This window comes from Megalobrama amblycephala, linkage group LG1, assembly GCF_018812025.1.
Source record: "Megalobrama amblycephala isolate DHTTF-2021 linkage group LG1, ASM1881202v1, whole genome shotgun sequence".
Lineage (NCBI taxonomy): Eukaryota > Metazoa > Chordata > Actinopteri > Cypriniformes > Xenocyprididae > Megalobrama > Megalobrama amblycephala.
This window is the reverse complement of record NC_063044.1, coordinates 36192914-36212005: the sequence shown is the minus strand read 5'-3', so window position 1 is coordinate 36212005 and position 19092 is coordinate 36192914. Positions and strand designations below refer to the sequence as shown.

Sequence of the window (19092 nt, the reverse complement as noted above, 5' to 3'; positions counted from 1 at the left end):
TCGCCGTCCGAAAAACTGCATCGCACACGGGACTCGCTAGCTGGATGTCTCGGTCGCTTGCAGGTGCCTGGGGCAAGGGTGATGTGCGGGACGCTGTACCTCACGGTGGATCTATGAATGCCGGGCAGCAAAGTCTCCACAGCTTCCCGATCTGGCGAGGACAGATCAGAATAACATACATCGGATAAATCCGCCATTAGATCGACAAGGAAGGTTAGTTTAGAAGAAAAAAAAATAGACTGTAGCTAGCAGGCTAGCGGGCTATGGCTGACACTAGGTGATTACGCTGGTAGATTACTAGTAATAAATCGTTCCGTTTAGTAATACTATGCAATAGGTTAAGTAATCTAGTGAAAAACAAGAAAGTTATATTATGTGAATAGGAATAAAGAGAAGGATTTAGGATAAACTCCACGAAGCTCCGAGCGTAGGTCAGACAGCAGGCAGCAGCGTTGAACCAGAAGCAATGACGTCTGTTTTGTAGTAAAATTCACTTTCCTAATAATTAGTTTGCTCTGCTCTATTTGTCTGCTCTGGAACAGGTATACAGAAAGCACTGGATGCTGCTGCAAAAGAGAGGGACTGTGAGGATCTGAAGCTGTGGAGGCCAGCCATTATCAACCATCTTTACTGGACCGCAGCTTCCACCCCTACAGGAGATCCAGATGAGATGGAGGCAAAATGGCAGAGTATGATAAATCATGTACAGGACATACATGAACACAGCACTCCTGCATTTACCAGCTGCACACATCCACCGTTGGAAGGAGAGGCAAGAGACAAGGAGTGGCTGGAACCAGGTACAACATAATAGCCTATGTTAAAAGATGTCAAATGTTTTGAGGCTAAACTTTTTTCAGTGCTTGTTAAGTTTAGTTTGGTTTTATCAATAGTGTGTACTAAAAATGACTTGTATTATGAAATGCGACAGACTATATGACTATATGTTTTATTCAGGATCACCAGCAGCCACTAAACTGGAGAGTGTAGCTGCCAGGAAAGCACTGGTAAAGGATATTCGACAATTGTCACCTCAGCATCAGACATTCTCCCTGGAGGCCTACCATTCCCTCATTCTGCACTTTGCTCCCAAACACACTGGCTTTTCTTTTCTTGGGATGTACAGCAGGTAGTGTTATCACTTAAAAGTATTGATACTAATAAAATTAGTTTTGTTTTTTGTTTTTTTTTCAATTTCTGGATATTGCAATACATTTGTTGCATGTAAATGATGATAGAATGAATATGGCTAAAAACTAATGCAGTCTTGTATAGCAGACCAAAATGTTATAGATTGATAACAGCATTACATATTGTTTGCCAAAAAATAATTGCAAAGATGAGTCATTGTCTTAGACCCATTTGAACTGAAAACATTAATGTCATGTATTTCTGTTGCATTTCACTGCATTGGGTTAGCTTTGGAGACCTAATGTTTTATCTACTTATCTCGTACAGACTTCTCTTAGCAGCCCTACATTTCAATAGTAATGGCAACAGAGATGTAGCTCGAACCGGTGAGGCACGCTACGCCGTTCGCTACCCGCGGTTTCGGAAAGGTGGCTGGGTAGTCCACCCCATCAAGGAGAAACCATCTTACGGTTAGTAGTTTCACTTAGTTTTTCAATATCTTTTTTATGTGAATCTATCTTTTTTTTTATGTGAGTCAACCATTTTACTAAATGTGTTCTAAACATTTCTCTCCTTAAGGATACGCAACAAATCTTATGGTCTCTCTGGTAGAGGAATACTGCAAGTCACCACAGGCCCTACAAGAAAGCAGTGCTGTCTTGTCCTCTGCTGCACCGCCCCCCCCTCACCTCTTCCCTCCAGAAGGTTGCCAAGGATGAGGCAGTCAGCCTCCATCTCGCACGACACTCACGTTTTAACATATAATAAAAGAAAAATTTTACCAGTACAGTTTGTTTCAATGTATTTATTAATCGTCTTCCAAGTGTGGCCACTGGAAACCTTTGTATGTTTGTCCCTCCTCTGCAAACTGCCTCCTTATTGCTGACACAACACATGAGGCTTTCCTAATGTTCCTGCCTAGTATTCCGTACGCCCAGCGGACAACCTGCCTGTATGCTGTGTATCGGAACTGCCTGTGGTGGAGATTGGGACATAATTACATTTTGATCATACCATGTTTTCATAGTAAACAATTCCAATTGTAAATATTGCATGTCCTGTTGGCTGATATTCTACTGTACTACACAACACCAAAGTTGTTTTTATAGTAAGTATATGGAAACCACTGAGTTTAAAAACCTGCTTAACAGGATTTACTATTTTGGTGTAGAAAAGCTGTTTCTTTGAATTGTAGTGTGAAATAATTTTTGCTCAAAACCTACTCTTGTCTGCTGGCTTGGAGAGGGCCATGCTCCTGTCTGAAGTTCATGTATGCTATCTGCAGCACAAAAGGATTCAGACAGGATGCTTCAAACCCTGGATGGAGTGTGAGGCAGGTAATGTCTTCTTTGGACAAGGGACCAATAGGCATCGACCTCCCTACAGCACACACTCTCCACTGCGGATGGCATAGCCTCACATCTACCACACAAGCACCTGTTAAACAAATGTGCCAAGATAAACTCACTCTCCTTCCTTCCTTCCTTGTAGCTCTAGTGGTTGGTGTAAGACCTTGTAAGAAACGACATGTAGTACTTACTTCCTAAAGCTTAGGTAAATATGCACTGTAAAAAGACACACCCCCTGCAGAGTATAGGCTGTCAATTAAATGCATGCCTTACAACCAGTATCCCTCCACGTGACAATAAAAGATCCTTGTAACAATAACTGTATTTACATGAACGGCATATTCCCGTCCTAACCGGAACAGTAACTGCTTTCATACACGTACTCCGCAGTACATGCGAGCTCATTTACATAATGTCCGTCGAAAATACTAAGAGGGGAGTAGTGTAACAGCCGGCTAAGTCCGGAATTCCAGCTGGCCGGTTATGTTGTTCAGATATAACGTTACGCTTGACATCTGCAGAAGCGGAACATGCGGACACCTAGGTCTGAAAGCAGTTACTGATTAAAAGCAACAGCTAGCAATTTCTACAAAATTTCACGATAAACTATGTTGTGCAGAAATGCACAGAATTTCCAGACCGTCACAGATGTAAGCTATAGCCTACAGCATTCATTTAAAATCTGAGATCTAAATTAATTATTTTAAGACACATGTTGCTGGCATAGATGGTGACAATCTACATGGATGCTTGAAAAACAACAAAGTCGACAGCAATATTGCTAAATATGATTTATTAAAGATACTGCAATGTGATAAACATGGAGACAACGTTAGCCACAATTAGCTATAGCCTGTGGTCACTCGCCAAGACACCTGCCCAATTCTCCAACGATTCTCCTCACACCACAACTCAACATCTCTCTCCTCTGTCCATTTACCCTTCCCCTTAACTCTGCCTGACCCCTCTCTCGCCTAGGGGGCTCGTAATTATACGGTAATGGACCATCGTAAGAGTTGACATTTACCCCTACTGCAACCTCTTCACTGTCCGACTCCATTACGAAGAGATGATATTTACCTGCCGTTGCGTCACTTCCGATCAGAGCGTTTTTCACAGCGGAAGTAATTTTACTCACAATTTCTTTTAAAACACTTTTTTAATACACATTTATGATTAATTTCTTCACGCAAGTCGAGTTCTTACACTATTTATCTACACGTTCATTCACAGTGATCTTCAACTTGAAAGATGGGCTTTAACAGTCATGTTGGTCAGATTGAAGGACCAGGGCCGACTGAAGAAATAGGAGGAAATGAAGTGATACCAGATTCATGGGAAAGAAGACTTGTAGATCACATGACAAGGTTCTTTACAGACCCTCAAAACCTGTGTATGATCGGCGCAGTGATTCTAGGGCATATTTTAATACGAAATGGTTTTCAAGTGCTCTATTTAATTTTTCTTTAAAAACATCTAATAATGATTCTGAATGCTGCAGCAAGTCTTGCCTTCAACAAGCCCAAAAGGACCCATTTCAGGCGCAACCGCACCCCAAGGCCACAGCAAGACGCTTTGCATAGGCGTCCCCTATGTCACCACCTAGATATGATGGCGGTGATTTTGGCCCTCAAGTTTACGTGTGCTACATGTTGGTGAGTAATTGTAAATACTCTGCCCTAATGTTTGATATCAAGTTTTTTCTGTTTGTTGTTATTAATTATACTAGCTCCCTCATGACAGATATAATGCAGTTACTGAACATCTCCACTGAGGGTTTGGTTCCAGTGTAGTTCCAAAGTGGTATTTGTAGAAGAAGACAGTAAAAATAACATTTACCATGCTTTTATCACAGAATTGATGTTTTTAATGTGAGATTTCTTGTTGTAAAAGCACAGTAACCACAACCAATGTTCCCTCTAATTTTTTTTTTAGCTGAGCAAAACTTTTCTATGTTGAGCGCACATTTTGGCCACAAAACATTCTTTATATCAGACCTGTACAATGAACATAAACACACACACACACACACACACACACAAAAGGTTTTATCATGCAACTGTAACTTTTTAATGTGCCATTTCTATTTTATTTGACCCTTGATGTAACTTAGTGATTTATTAAATAATATGTTTGAAAACAAGCAGTTCAGTCACTAAATTAAGCACATTTTAGGTTACTTGAGATTTTTGTCACATTGCTTTGTTAACTGTACCAGTCTTTACCAAGAGATTCTATTAAAAAATAATTAAAAAATCTCCTGCAGGACAGTTCAATTCTTTATAATATTATAATATAAGCAGTTACACTGATGGTTTGGGACAACCATAATGTGTTTTTGTACACATTATGGTATGGTTTCATAAATTATTAGCAACAGACAGTGTTAAACCATCAAAATTACATGTTTATTGCTTTATGAATTTCCCAGATTTTCTATCCCAGGAGGTTTCAAGATTTTTCGTGGCAAGCCCTAAACAATCCCCTTGTGAGATCAATTTTTTATTAGGCTTACATTATAGTATAATAAAATATATTATAATCTTGAAGGATTTAAACTGATATACAGTATTATATCAGTTTAAATGCTTCAATTTGTTTTAATATATTATAATATGAAAACTGAAGCATTTAAACAGATCTGATAGCTAAATATTTTTAAGAAAAGTGAACGTTAACTCGTTTATAGTTATCTAAACATCCCTGAAGCCCACAGCACCACCACACACAATAATCTATTTAAACTGAGGTTTTATTTCACGTCTTTTCGTTTCGCGTTGTCTCTCATATTGAGGTATTTAGTCCGCAAACATTAAAGTATTCTTACCGCGACTGATTTGGCTCAGGCCCGCTCACACATGCTCAATCATTCTCTTTCTTTGAAACCTGTAAACCGGTATATAGCGACAATAACTCTATAGCGGTTGTCCAGAGCACTGCACTTATTTCTCATTTAAACTGCAATTGAATGGATTTTCCCTGATTTTCCCACACATGATTTCTGTCCTCTGCAGGGCTGCGGCATCAGAAGTGATCAGAAATGATAATAACTGTGTAATATGTTTGTATTATTATTTATTATATATTATTTGTGTCATTTTTTTTGTAATATTATTATTAACAAGTCATCTAGGTAATAATTATATTACATCATATTAGTGCGTCACAGTGTTTGTGTGTACTTAGCACGAGAATTTATTTATTCAATTTTTATTATAGTATTATTATACACTGCACCATTACTATTATTGTGTGAAATTAATATTAAATTACTTTTACAGAACATAGTATGTTGTAACAATCATTATGTTGGTTTATGTTATGTCTTTATTATTATCTTATTTAAGAACAGTTTATTAAGTGGAAAAAACACATTATCATGCATGGTTGTGTTTCTAATGTAATACACAGCTTTTCATTTTGTATTTCAAGCATGTTGTTAGTGCACTTAGTGTAACAAATATTATACAATAGTTTAATAGGCTTTAATTAGCCAACCACAATTATTACAGGTTAAGATTTTATTTGCACAAAAGAACTGCAAACTGTCGTCTATCGTCAAAAAAGTCCCCACTGTTGCTTGACCCTTGATATTCAACAATGTTTTTGATCTGCACTGACATCATTATATGCTAATTGAACTGAGCTGGATGATGACATCGCTGTTTTCTCTAGTGCTGATAAATTAACTAAATTATTAACTATTAATTTTTACAAACAATTTGAATTTACTTTAACTGGATACTGACACTATTTTCTTTAAGAGCTGCTGTGCAGCTAAAACTATACACCAGTTATCACTGTAAAGCTGCTTTGACACAATCTGCATTGTAAAAAGCGCTATATAAATAAAGGTGACTCGACTTGTTTCAGCAGTTGGTCAAAAGTGACGCTATAATGCTTTAGTCTTTATACACATAGTGAGAAAAACCAATGTAACCGTGGCAAGTGAAGAAAACACCATGAGATGGAGATGAGGAAGAAACCAAGGGTAATTGTGCTGTTTTCAGTCACTAACATTATCTTCTCTTTGACCCAGATGATGCAGGCAGTGGCAGGAACAGTGAAGAGTGCTGAGGTGCGTTCATCCATTAAACAATCCCTGAAAGAAGAAGAAGCAGTTCATCCTCCATGAGGTCGACTGTGGAGGACTGGAGCTTCATCACTGTCAACATATCTTGAGAGGATCAGAGGGGCAGGACAAAGATCCTGCAGTAAAGAGAAATTAATTCTGGTTTATGTTATGTTAAATAGTCAAAAATTAATCATGTGATAAATCTTTAACTCAATCAGTTTTGTATTAAATGGAAACCTTTCTAGTTGGGCAGTGTGTATTGTATTGTATTGTATTGATACAGTATACTGTATCACAGTTTGTTGTTTAGAATGACATTTTATAATTAAATCCAACATTACTCTTGACAAATCATGCATTATTTGAAAGTCCAAAGACTCAAGTTTTGATGTTTGATAACTATTTGCTTATTATCTGAAGCGACATATGTAACCCATGTTAATTGTGGAGCCTAAAGAAAATAAATAATACAATTGTATAATCTAATAGTTACACTTTTAATTAAAAAGTTTAAACGTTCTATTAATTTGCATCGTAAATTAATTGTGTATAAATAAAAATAATTCGTATTATAATTGAGCGCAGAACACGTGATGTATTACACGAACACGTTGTGTATGACGTAAGCAGATGCCTCACGGAAGTGCGCGAGACGCGCTGAACACGAGACGAAAGAGCGATACTAAGGGATTAAAAAGGTTTATGTTGTTATAATTAATTTAATATGGATACGAGTCACTTTATAATACTTTATGGTTGATGATGGTAAATGGTTTTAGAATGAGGATTGCTGATTTAAGAGTGGATGATAGCGGATTGTGATCCTCTGAATCTGAAGCGGGTGTTTATCAAACTGAGAAACTCGGGATTCGGTGAGTTTATTGATCGAGTTGAGAAAATCCCTCATGGTTTTGAGATGGAGGGCTATCCAAAAAAGAAGAATGCTGATTCCTGAACCTGGGAAAAATACACTTTTGCTGCATCACGAGGATTTCTTTAATTCTTTAACTTTGTTCAATTCTCTTTCGTTCTTTAAACTGGTATTATTTACCCACAATTTGTGGGTATATAATATTGTACCGTGTTTGATGGTTTATTTGTTTTGTTTAAAACGGAATAGAAAGTAATAATGCTGAAAGCAAAATAGAATAAGACCCTAAACCCAAAAATTAAAGAGACAGTGAAGCATAAGAGCTGTCCAGAATACAGCTAAGTTAAATAAAAGTCTTACTAAAATCTACATACACAGAAATAGTGTAGATAACGTACATAAGATTTGTTTCTGTTTTTGAAACAATTTAAAAAGAAGAAAAGAAGAAAACCAAAGACAGAGAATTATTATTTTGTGTATATATTTTGAGTATCTTCCTCACATGGTTTTGTGATTCATTTACTGCCAGTATTAATTCTGTTCTCCACTAACATAGAAACTGGTCCATTGCTCCAGCTTACTTTGAGGGCCCTTGTTACTCATACCATCTGTAATTGTTTGATTTGTTTCATAAAGTCATAATGGAGCATGGCTTTCACCTGGTGGTGTAACACCTAATCAAATGTCACTCGTATTTAATTCTTATTTTTGCATTAAACTAGGACTGGGCGATATGGCAAAAATCTAATCTAATCTCTAAAATCTAAAATTTTTTCCCCATATTGATCGATAACGATATATAATCTGTTAATGCTGCCAGTTTTAAGAGTATCCCAACTGTGACTGAAGCCACAAAAATTTGAGGGTTCATTAATTACATTTTCAAGTATAGTTTATTAACAAAAAAACAGATTACACATTTGGCCTTAAATTCAAAACAACCCCTTACAAAAATAAATTAAAAACTAAAACGTGTGGCAAAAGAAGGTAAATGAGAGTAAATGTGCAAAATGTAAACACAAAATTTGTTAGTAACGTTTTTCTTTTCCTGAGAGAAGTCTGTCTACATTGTCTGGCTTTAAGAGGTAGATTAAATGTGCAAAATGTAAACATATAACTATATAACTTTAAAAAAAAAAAAAAAAAAAAAAAAAGTCAGGAAGACTAGATTCGGTCTCAGACTAGACTGTCAGAAGTGTCTGGCTTTCAGAGGTAGATTAAATGTGTAAAATGTAAACAAATATATTCAATTTCTTTTGCAATTTGCAAAACCGTTTTTTTTTTTTTTTCTTGGGTTTAAAAGGTAGATTAAATAAAAAAAGAGGATCAACAATGGATGCTATGTTCAGAAGGTCATCAGTGCACTGCATCATCATATTTCTCATTCAGATAGCTGATGACAGAAGCTAGTTCTCTCAGTGGATTTATTTTTTAAAAAGTTCTTGTTTTTTTCTTTATTCGAGACCAAAGAGTTTATCACTGACCTAGTCTTGTGTTGTCATTTGCTGCAGTTATTATTATATTGTTATAGTATGTTATTAACTGCTTAAATGCATAATAATTTGCTTATTATGTTATTTTTGTTATTATATTATTCGCTTATTATGCAAGTTGATTTTCTGATCATATTTTTCCCAAGCAAAATTAATCTTAATAACTACTATTAATTTTGTATTTAGTCATGAAGTTAGTTTATGAAGGCTTGTTTTCTTTTACAGATAAAATGAGCCAAAAAGAGATTTATCTCAGACTGAAAGGTCAAAAATGATTAAATTCCTACGAGAAGGATGCAGTACTAATGCAATACTAGAAATTGCAGTTAAGGCATGACCATTGGACAGCAAAATGCTCATTGGGTCAGCAGAGTCAGACAAAAACAGGAGGAGAAGAAAAGACAACAAGGCTCAACAATAAGGACTACCAGAAGGCCCGGGGCCAGTGTGAACGACGCTTGGAGTTTATCTACACACCTCAGTTGGCAGGATTTTATTTATTTATTTTATTTTTTGTGGGACTAGAGGGAAGGGTCATGAGGAGCATGAATGTTAATAAAGTGTTGAATGAGGGGACAGATAGATTGACATAGTCTAGTTCCACCCGTGATGAAGCTGACCAAAAATCAACAGTGATTTAATGTTGTCTTTTTCAACACTGAAAAGCATTGAAATTTCAACGTTGATTCAATATTATTGAGGTTGAGATCTGGTGACTGTGGGGGCCATTTTAGTACAGTGAACTCATTGTCATGTTCAAGAAACCAATTTGAAATGATTCGAGCTTTGTGACATGGTGCATTATCCTGCTGGAAGTAGCCATCAGAGGATGGGTACATGGTGGTCATAAAGGGATGGACATGGTCAGAAACAATGCTCAGGTAGGCCGTGGCATTTAAACGATGCCCAGTTGGCACTAAGGGGCCTAAAGTGTGCCAAGAAAACATCCCCCACACCATTACACCACCACCACCAGCCTGCACAGTGGTAACAAGGCATGATGGATCCATGTTCTCATTCTGTTTATGCCAAATTCTGACTCTACCATCTGAATGTCTCAACAGAAATCGAGACTCATCAGACCAGGCAACATTTTTCCAGTCTTCAACTGTCCAATTTTGGTGAGCTTGTGCAAATTGTAGCCTCTTTTCCTATTTGTAGTGGAGATGAGCGGTACCCGGTGGGGTCTTCTGCTGTTGTAGCCCATCCGCCTCAAGGTTGTGCGTGTTGTGGCTTCACAAATGCTTTGCTGCATACCTCGGTTCTAACGAGTGGTTATTTCAGTCAAAGTTGCTCTTCTATCAGCTTGAATCAGTCGGCCCATTCTCCTCTGACCTCTAGCATCAACAAGGCATTTTCGCCCACAGGACTGCCGCATACTGGATGTTTTTCCCTTTTCACACCATTCTTTGTAAACCCTAGAAATGGTTGTGCGTGAAAATCCCAGTAACTGAGCAGATTGTGAAATACTCAGACCGGCCCGTCTGGCACCAACAACCATGCCACGCTCAAAATTGCTTAAATCACCTTTCTTTCCCATTCTGACATTCAGTTTGGAGATTTAGGAGATTGTCTTGACCAGGACCACACCCCTAAATGCATTGAAGCAACTGCCATGTGATTGGTTGATTAGATAATTGCATTAATGAGAAATTGAACAGGTGTTCCTAATAATCCTTTAGGTGAGTGTAAATCTTTTTTCAGAAACATTAAAAAAATCTTACCAAGCCCAAAGTTTTGAATGGTACTGTTTATAGTACGCTTGCCTTTGTAGAAGTCTGTTAACAGTAGCCAGAGGCAAAAAGGGCACCACTGTCATTTTATTTGCCCTTTGACGTATGGGACACATTATGGGTCTCATTGTTTTTCTAGTAGACAAGGATCTAGGAGATCAAATATAACTGTCAGTCCGCCACACAGAGGCTCATTACTAAAAGAAATACACCTTCCTCAGTTTGTGGGACATTTTCTGCTGGGTAATTTATAGACTTGTGTGTTCTGTAAGTTGTTTTTCCTGCACACAGGCTCATCACATGATTGGATGAGATGATCTCTGCTTCACATGTCATAGATCAGACAGCAATTCAGCAATCACAGATGAAATGACACATAACAATGTCTTTGAGTGGTGGGTAGCATCAGCAGCCAAAGATCACCCTGCTGGAAAAACCAGGTCATAGCAGCCTCAGGTGGTTTGAGCTGGGGGTTTTTTTGGGGGGGGGATATAATAGCTGGTTTGTTGCTGCCAAGGAAAAATATGAATTGAAATATGGCATGTTTTTAAGTCATCTAATCAGCATGGATCCCCATCTGCTCAGCCAAGGTGACCTAGTCAACTTAACCCAGTTGATCAATACCATCTTAAACCATCTTGAAACAATCAATGACCATAAATAAATAATTTAATCAGGATTTTCCAGCATGAAAGGTACTTACTAGGCAGGGGCCTGAGCACTCGCACAGTCCGGATGGCTGACAGGCTTGCGTTATGACCATCCAGTGAATACTCCATCATCCTGGAGGAAGCAGAGCAGAGGAAATGTACTGCAAGCATCAGACACTAAAGGTCAATCTCTATAACCTTTCTTTCTGTCAATCTTAAGTGAGGATAATGAAAGAAAAGTGGTTTGAAAACAGAAGTCTTGATGAATGCATGAGTGACAAGTGAGAAAAGAGACAGGATTCCTCACCCTGCCATGACAATGAGGAAGTCCAGGCGGTTCCATGCGTCACCAAGGTAACTCTTTGGTCCAAATACCCCCAGGGCTATCATTTTAATGACCATCTCCACAGCAAAGAAGGCGAAGATGCAGTCATCAAATGCCTGTGGACAAAAAACCACATTCATTTCTATCATATAGAAGGACAGACGTTTTACATACTGTGGGAGGCAGAACAAGAGATGTGGGAAAACAATTATATTTCAATATAAATTTTTCTCCCATCTATTTTTTTTTACCCATGACCATGTCCCTTTAGAGGCTCTGTACAGGCAAAGAACTACAAAAGTGCCTATATAAATTTGGGCACCATTTGAGCGTTTTACAAGTAGAGAGTGAGAAGATCAAGCTACGATTCATGTTGTGTAGTATTTTCAGCTTTGGCCGACCCTGATCTCCTAAATCCTGCTGATGCTGATGTCAGGCTCTTCTGGACATAAAAATTTCCCACAGTGCCATATACGTACACAACCCAGCTCACTGGTGGGAGTGTGGGCAGGATTTCAGAAGAATTACAAAACTAAAGGAGCAAAATGCTTCAGTCTCTGATATTCCAGTGACCCCTAAACCTGCGCGTGCCACAAAACATGGGCTAAACGCCAACTCCATAGTGGGACAGTCCTAAAAACAGACATTGGACACAAAAATAATAAAACAAACAAATAAAATAAAGGGTAACGAATCATTTTAAGACTAATGGAAACAAAAACGAAAAAAATAATTTTGATGTATAGTGGCCCCCCAAAATTATTTTGGACATATAATCCACACCAGTGTTATTTTAGTATCATACTAAAGTATCATTAGTATCATATTGTAGTTTTTATTAATATAATATAATATAATAAATTATTTTTCTTGATATTTTTGTTAAAATTTTGTTGTGCATTTTTATTTGAATGTTTTTTTTTAAATGTCTATATAGTTTTTGATCATTTTATTTCAGTTTTAGTTATTTTAGTACATATCGTTAAACTAGATGTTTATGTTAATGTTGCTTTGCCAGCTACCTGAAATAAAATAAGTTATATTTTTTATATTTTAATAAAAGATATTTTAAAAATGTATTTTTTATTGCTTTAGTATTAGTTTATTAATTATATCCTGATGCACACATACACACACACACACACACACACACATGCCATGAATGTTCAAATGATGAAAAATATGGATAATTGATTAAACAAAAAATTAAACATGGACATGTTAGTGGAAATGTAATGAACATGGCTGTTACAGGTCACCTGTTATTCTGAACTTCATACATCCACTAAAAATCACCTTGAAACATGATTTGAAATAAGCAGAAATGTGAAGCTAGTTCTGAGAAAAGCTCTAGCGACATTTGATTGTAGAGGCCATTTGGTTTGATGCTATTTTATGCAATTTAATATCAACAGTTTAAAGCATCTTAAATCTTTTATGGAATAATATCTGAAGGAACATTATCCTGTTATGAGCTATCAGAGTCCATCTCTCATAGCAGAATGGAGCGAGACTCACCTGTAAGATGATACACCGCTCAGACTGGCACTTGAGGTCCTCACATGGCTGGAACATGCCCAGAGTCACACAGTTCAAGAGAATCACCAGCATGCTCACATGCTCAAACCATGTGCACAAGAGTCGAGGGAATACATCACAGAGGTTTCTGGATTGTGTTCAGATAATTGCAAAGAAATATTTCTCTATGGAACATAAAGTTACATAGATAGTAAACACCAATATTGATTTTGTTGATCCCATACTTAGCCGAAATGAGTTTAAAGGTGCCCTAGAATTAAAAATTTAATTTACCTTGGCATAGTTGAATAACAAGAGTTCAGTACATGGAAATGACATACAGTGAGTCTCAAACTCCATTGTTTCCTCCTTCTTGTGTACATTTGATTTGTTTAAAAGACCTCCGAAGAACAGGAGAATCTCAACATAACACCGACTGTTACGTAACAGTCGGGATCATTAATATGTACGTCCCCAATATTTGCATATGCCAGCCCATGTTCAAGGCATTAGACAAGGGCAGCCAGTATTAACGTCTGGATCTGTGCACAGCTGAATCATCAGACTAGATAAGCAAGCAAGAACAACAGCGAAAAATGGCAGATGGAGCGATAATAACTGACATGATCCATGATAACATGATATTTTTAGTGATATTTGTAAATTGTCTTTCTAAATGTTTCGTTAACATGTTGCTAATGTACTGTTAAAGTGGTTAAAGTTACCATCGTTTCTTACTGTATTCATGGAGACAAGAGCTGTCGCTATTTTCATTTTTAAACACTTGCAGTCTGTATAATTCATAAACACAACTTCATTCTTTATAAATCCCTCCAACAGTGTGTAATGTTAGCTTTAGCCACGGAGCACTATCAACATAAACATCCAAATAAATATCATACTTACGCGATTAGACATGTTGCATGACGAACACTTTGTAAAGATCCATTTTGAGTTATATCTGTGTGAACTTTGTTTATGCTGTTTAAGGCAAGCGTGAGCTCCGGGGGCGGGGAGCACGGTTAAAGGGGCCATATTAAAGGGACACACAAAAACGGCGTGTTTTTGCTCACACCCAAAATGGGCAAACTTGAACTATAATAAATGATTTGTATTTTGAGCTATCACAGACACATTCTGGAGACACCAGAGACTTATACTACATCTTTAAGGCAAGCTATAAGAAAGCGTTTAAATGAACTTTATTATTAACAAAGTTCCAGTCATATCACATCAGTAAGACTCTGTTCTTTTATTCGCTTCATTATATTGCAGATTCATTTTTAAACAAGTCACAGTTTGACGCAGGCTTTTCAGAGAGACTGAAAATAAAAGACGATGCAGTGCCAACTCACATAAAGAAGATCTAAACAGAAAATACATTTGCACACAACACTAAGTACACTGCAAAACACAAGAAATAATACAAATTACAGTGATGTTTTCCACATCCTCCAAATATCCCACAAGTGCTTTCTATATCCAAGCAATCTGCATGACAACAAATCCATTAAGTTTTTATACACTAATAACAGGTCTAATTGCTCTCTTTAAGCTGTCACAAAAGTGATGAAATAATAATGCATTTCAGACCACAATGCGGCCATCCAAATATTCCAAATGGAATTGAAACGATTACAGCCTAAGAGTAATTTGCTTTATGGCTAAGCAACAAAAAGCAAACCACAAAATGGAGGAAACTCAGTGCATAAATGAGGCCAGCAATCAATTCCATTAAAACTAGAAATCGTAAGTGTATTTAATCTTATCTCTATCTATATCATAAAATAATATTACAAAGTGCCAGGCTATTTTGTATCCTGAAGAGACTCAGCAGCTTGAGCCGCCCTCTAATGAAGCTATTTATAAAATAGTGCTCTTGATTGCAACTGCCAAAAGGAAATCTTTGGGAAGCCTACACCAGTGGGAGAACGAGATAGCTCTTATTTGTTGAAGTTTCCTCAAAATCACGCAGAAGTGCAAGCTGCCGCGGCAACCAGCCAATTCAGCATACACCTACAGATCTTAATTGATCGAAGTTTAGGTCCAGAAAAAACAAAATCGGAATTGATAGATTATTGTGTATTAACCCTCTGGAGTCTGAGGCTGATTTGGGGCCTGGAAAGTTTTGACATAGCCTGATTTGTGCTTTTTTCAGTTGTTCATACATAATGCAAAAGTGTCTTCAGACCACAATGCAATAATATGTGAGGCATGTATGTACATGTTGTGTTTTTGAAGGAATAATGTTTATCGTGTTATTGAAAAAACAAATATTAAGGCCAAAAAAAGTATATAAATGGTTCATAAACTTCTGGGTATGAGGTTGTAGGCTAAGTTTTTGCTTCAAAATTATGTAAAAATTACAGCATAAAGCAATATATTGATTTAGTTTTTGCAAGACACTTTTGTCAAGAAACACAGTTGCATGGAGGCGTGAATTCACCTGAGAAGACAAAAGTATAAAATAGTGCATATTAATGAGGCCTCAGTCAGGAGGCTTGAAAAAAACCTCTGTAACATGTCTGCCAATTTAAAAAAGTATTCTGTTATACTTTAAAATATAATATTTCTTTGCAAAGGTCTGAATAAGCTTTTAGTTTAAAAGCTACATTTGGAGAAATATTGATGGACCAGTCAATTTTCTATACAGAGGGTTATATTTATTCTATATTCAGTCATAACTAAGCGCTGGTGTTTTCAGGTGATGCAGCCAGGGCGTCTGTACACCTTTAGTCCACAAATTATTTAAAGAAGAAGAGGACATCAGGAATTGTTTTTAATTCATACTTGTAGCCGGAGGGCACTCTCTGTACACATTTAGTCCACAAATTATTCTACAGAAGAAGAGGACATATCAAGAACTAATGGCATGTCTTCCAAGGTCGCTAACCATGCTTTTACATCCAGATAAACGCTTTTCAAGACAATAAATACACAGTTGAGACGATGAATGCTGTATTGACTCATAATTTGCTGAATAGCGCTGGCTCCGTGGGCATGGCGCAAGCAGCCAGCCATTCAGCATACACCTACAGATCTTAATTGATACCGAAGTCCTGTCAGGTCCAAGAAAAAACAAAATCGGAATTGATGACGGAGTATTTTAAGTCTGTTTTTGCAATGTGAAAAAAACTGCAAAAACGCGCCAGCGCGTTTTCAGTCAGGGATTAATGCCACAGTCATCGCCGTAATCTTCAAAGCACTGGTAACTGGTAAATAGTAGTTTCAGATGAAAATGTTAGTTAAAGGATATGGGTTGCAAACCATCCTGAGACACCAGCTACGTGGACGAGTGGTCTGTTTGATGCAGAAGAACACCACAGGCGCAAGCATCGGGTAGGGGGGCTTCTCCTCCTCATCGGAGACGAAATCTGGAGTGGGGTCCCGGGCCCCAGACCCCTGTGCCTGAGAGCTCTCATGAACTGGGATCCATGTGCTGCTCTTTTCCTCCTCATCGCTGATCTCTTCACTGGAACAGGGCGCCCGGTACAGGGCTGAAATGGGAACACTTACCTCTCCTCTCTCCAAGTAATGAAAGTGTTCTCTCCCCTCGCCATCAGTCATGATAAAGCGTCTGACAATGGAATCCTACAGTTAAAAGAACAAATATGTCAAGCGAACAATGACTGTATGGCAAGCCAATTTAACAAATATTCCTTTATACGAACTAGTAGTAAATATCGCTAGTAAATAACAGTCATGTGTCCAGTCTACTCTGCGGTAACCTGAAACTTACACTTGGCGCAATCTTTTTAAGTATTAAAATTATTCCGTTATCATAAGCCACTGCGGTATGCACATTTGCAATATTTTGATAATTTCGATATAACGTGCAGACCGAGTGACTAGTGCTTTTTTAATACTAGTAGGTAATACAATAGTGACTACTTCCCTTTCAATTACAATACTATTGAATTTTCATTAGAATTCAAAATGATTAGTATTACTATATATTGCATGCCCCTGCCCCTTTGATCACAAAAGTTAAAGTGCCCTTTGCGGTCGCATCGCGGTGCCCCTGCGTTCCCATTTCTCCTCCCCCGGAACGTGATTTCCACCGACAGAGACCCACAACCAACCAATAATTAGTGGGGACCTGTATCTATACATCTGTATTTGTGGAACTAATGGTCACTCTTTGATTTGTTAAACACAATCAAAATGCACTAAACACACTACTTCATTATAGAGAAAAACAACAAATGAATAGAAATATATAATCTTAAGCTGACCAATAAATAAATAAATAAAAACTAGGTGAATATATAATTCAGCAGCAAAAAGTATGCTAGCCTAATTCTTGAAAAAAACTTTGCACAGTAATTTTATAAAATCTAAACATGTTAATAAAAAGATTAAAATTACTATTTGTATTCTCTTCTATTTGTATTCTTCTCATGAAATGGAAAAAACTATTTATATTAGATTTATATTACAAATCTAAAGAATTATATGAATTTATAATAATGGAAGATTAAAAGACGTTTATTTTAAATGTATTGTGCAGCTTTTTAATGGGGCAACAAGATATGATAGATACTACAGAACAAAACAGGCTATTAATAATCTTTCAGTGTGCAAAACCATGATAATATGAAACGCTTCAATACATCAGCACACACCGCTTATGCGCATCCCGGGTGCAGAATGATGTGCTTAAAGGGATAGTTCACCCAAAAATGAAAATTCTGTCATTTACTAAACCTCATGTTGTTCCAAACCTGTATAAATTTCTTTGTTCTGTTGAACACAAAGGAAGACATTTTGAAGAATGTGAGAAACTGAACAGTTCTGGGGCACCATTGACTTCCATAGTAGTTTTTTTCCTACTATGGAAGTCAATGGTGTCCCAAAGCGGCCTGGATACAAACTTTCTTCAAAATATCTCCCTTTGTGTTCAAAAGAGCAAAGAAATTTATACAGATTAGGAACAAATTGAGGGTGAGAAAATCCTTCATTCTGACTTATTTTGCCTCACGTAGCTAACAGTAAAAATAAGTTCCCATTAAATATAATAGCCTACTACTTAATCATAAATGTTTTTATATGTAAATAACATTCAGAAACTGTATTTGAAACAAAATTAATAAGGATCAATAAATAAATACTGAAACAACAACAACAAAAACAACATAAGAAATGACATTTATCGATTATGGCTGATTTTATTTGACATGCCCAACACGGAGTGATAGGACCGATGCACACAGTGGCGCGCTGTTTAACGGGTTCGTGTTGAAGAGTGGCTAACAAAGTAATCTTTTCACATGATGTTCTCTCTCTTAAAATGTAAGAGAGTGTAAATGTCAGCAGCGTCATATATGTGTAAAGAATGAAGTCTGTCAGGTAAAACAAGAGCTTATTGATGCAGTTCAGTCAGTCTGCTATTTTATTTCAACCGTTACTCCTGATAGGAGGCTTCTGTAAATATTTAGTGTATACGTGGAGTTACACTTCAAATAAGTTTAATGGTGCAACACAAAAATATTTAGTAGATGCGTAAGTTGTAACTTAGTGCCCATTTTCGTCAAAACTAGTCTACGCTGTAACTTGCGCACAGCTGGTGCAACCGGCCCCTGGAATCTTCCCCATATGTCCTCTTGTCATATGGGGAAAGGTTACCTCCCCTTTCTCTGCTTTGCCCGCCCATGAGAAATGAGCTACTACAGTGAGATTCCAGCACAATATTTTTTTTTTGTCCTCAAGAGACATCATGCCTTGTAAACGAGCGAATCATGGCACTTGCTCAGTGTTTGGATGTACAAATGAACACCAAAGTATTTTTTTAGTTCCTTCATCCGAGCCTATGAAGAAACAGTGGGTTAATTTTATTTTCTCTGGTAATACGCCGATACAACTTCCCATAGTTTTGTATGTCTGCGCCACACATTTCACCGACGACTGTTTCCTCAACGTGGACCAATACAGCCCAGTTACTGTCGCT

The 19092-nt window shown here is 37.2% G+C and overlaps 3 protein-coding genes across 3 annotated transcripts in view; 1 reads left to right on the top strand and 2 right to left on the bottom strand.

The window, feature by feature from the left end:
* Positions 1–1999, top strand: part of LOC125245534 (cytolytic toxin-alpha-like) — a 74936-nt gene extending 72937 nt beyond the window's left edge. Inside the window, exons 6-9 of the mRNA XM_048156164.1 lie at positions 543–800; positions 958–1129; positions 1459–1601; positions 1711–1999. Of these exons, the coding sequence (XP_048012121.1) occupies positions 543–800; positions 958–1129; positions 1459–1601; positions 1711–1850 (713 nt within the window). The 3' untranslated portion in view covers positions 1851–1999. The remainder of the gene's footprint in view (positions 1–542; positions 801–957; positions 1130–1458; positions 1602–1710) is intronic.
* The window catches only part of LOC125245430, a 1350402-nt gene that overhangs the window by 243728 nt on the left and 1087582 nt on the right, over positions 1–19092 (bottom strand).
* LOC125245840 (voltage-dependent T-type calcium channel subunit alpha-1H-like) lies at positions 6027–17294 on the bottom strand. Its single transcript, XM_048156631.1, has 5 exons — positions 16402–17294; positions 13146–13257; positions 11610–11743; positions 11356–11435; positions 6027–6689 (listed from the first exon to the last, which is right to left on the bottom strand). Exons 1-5 carry the CDS (start codon positions 16710–16712, stop codon positions 6649–6651), a joined length of 678 nt encoding a protein of 225 aa, XP_048012588.1. The 5' UTR covers positions 16713–17294; the 3' UTR covers positions 6027–6648.

Excerpts from the sequence above, each read along its gene's own strand:
- LOC125245840 (XM_048156631.1), bottom strand. The coding sequence starts at position 16,712 with ATGACTGATGGCGAGGGGAGAGAACACTTTCATTACTTGGAGAGAGGA. Across the intron at positions 11,744-13,145 it reads AGCGGTGTATCATCTTACAG|GCATTTGATGACTGCATCTT; the intron begins GTGAGTCTCGCT and ends TTTTGTCCACAG. Across the intron at positions 6,690-11,355 it reads AGTGCTCAGGCCCCTGCCTA|GATCTTTGTCCTGCCCCTCT; the intron begins GTAAGTACCTTT and ends TCTTTACTGCAG.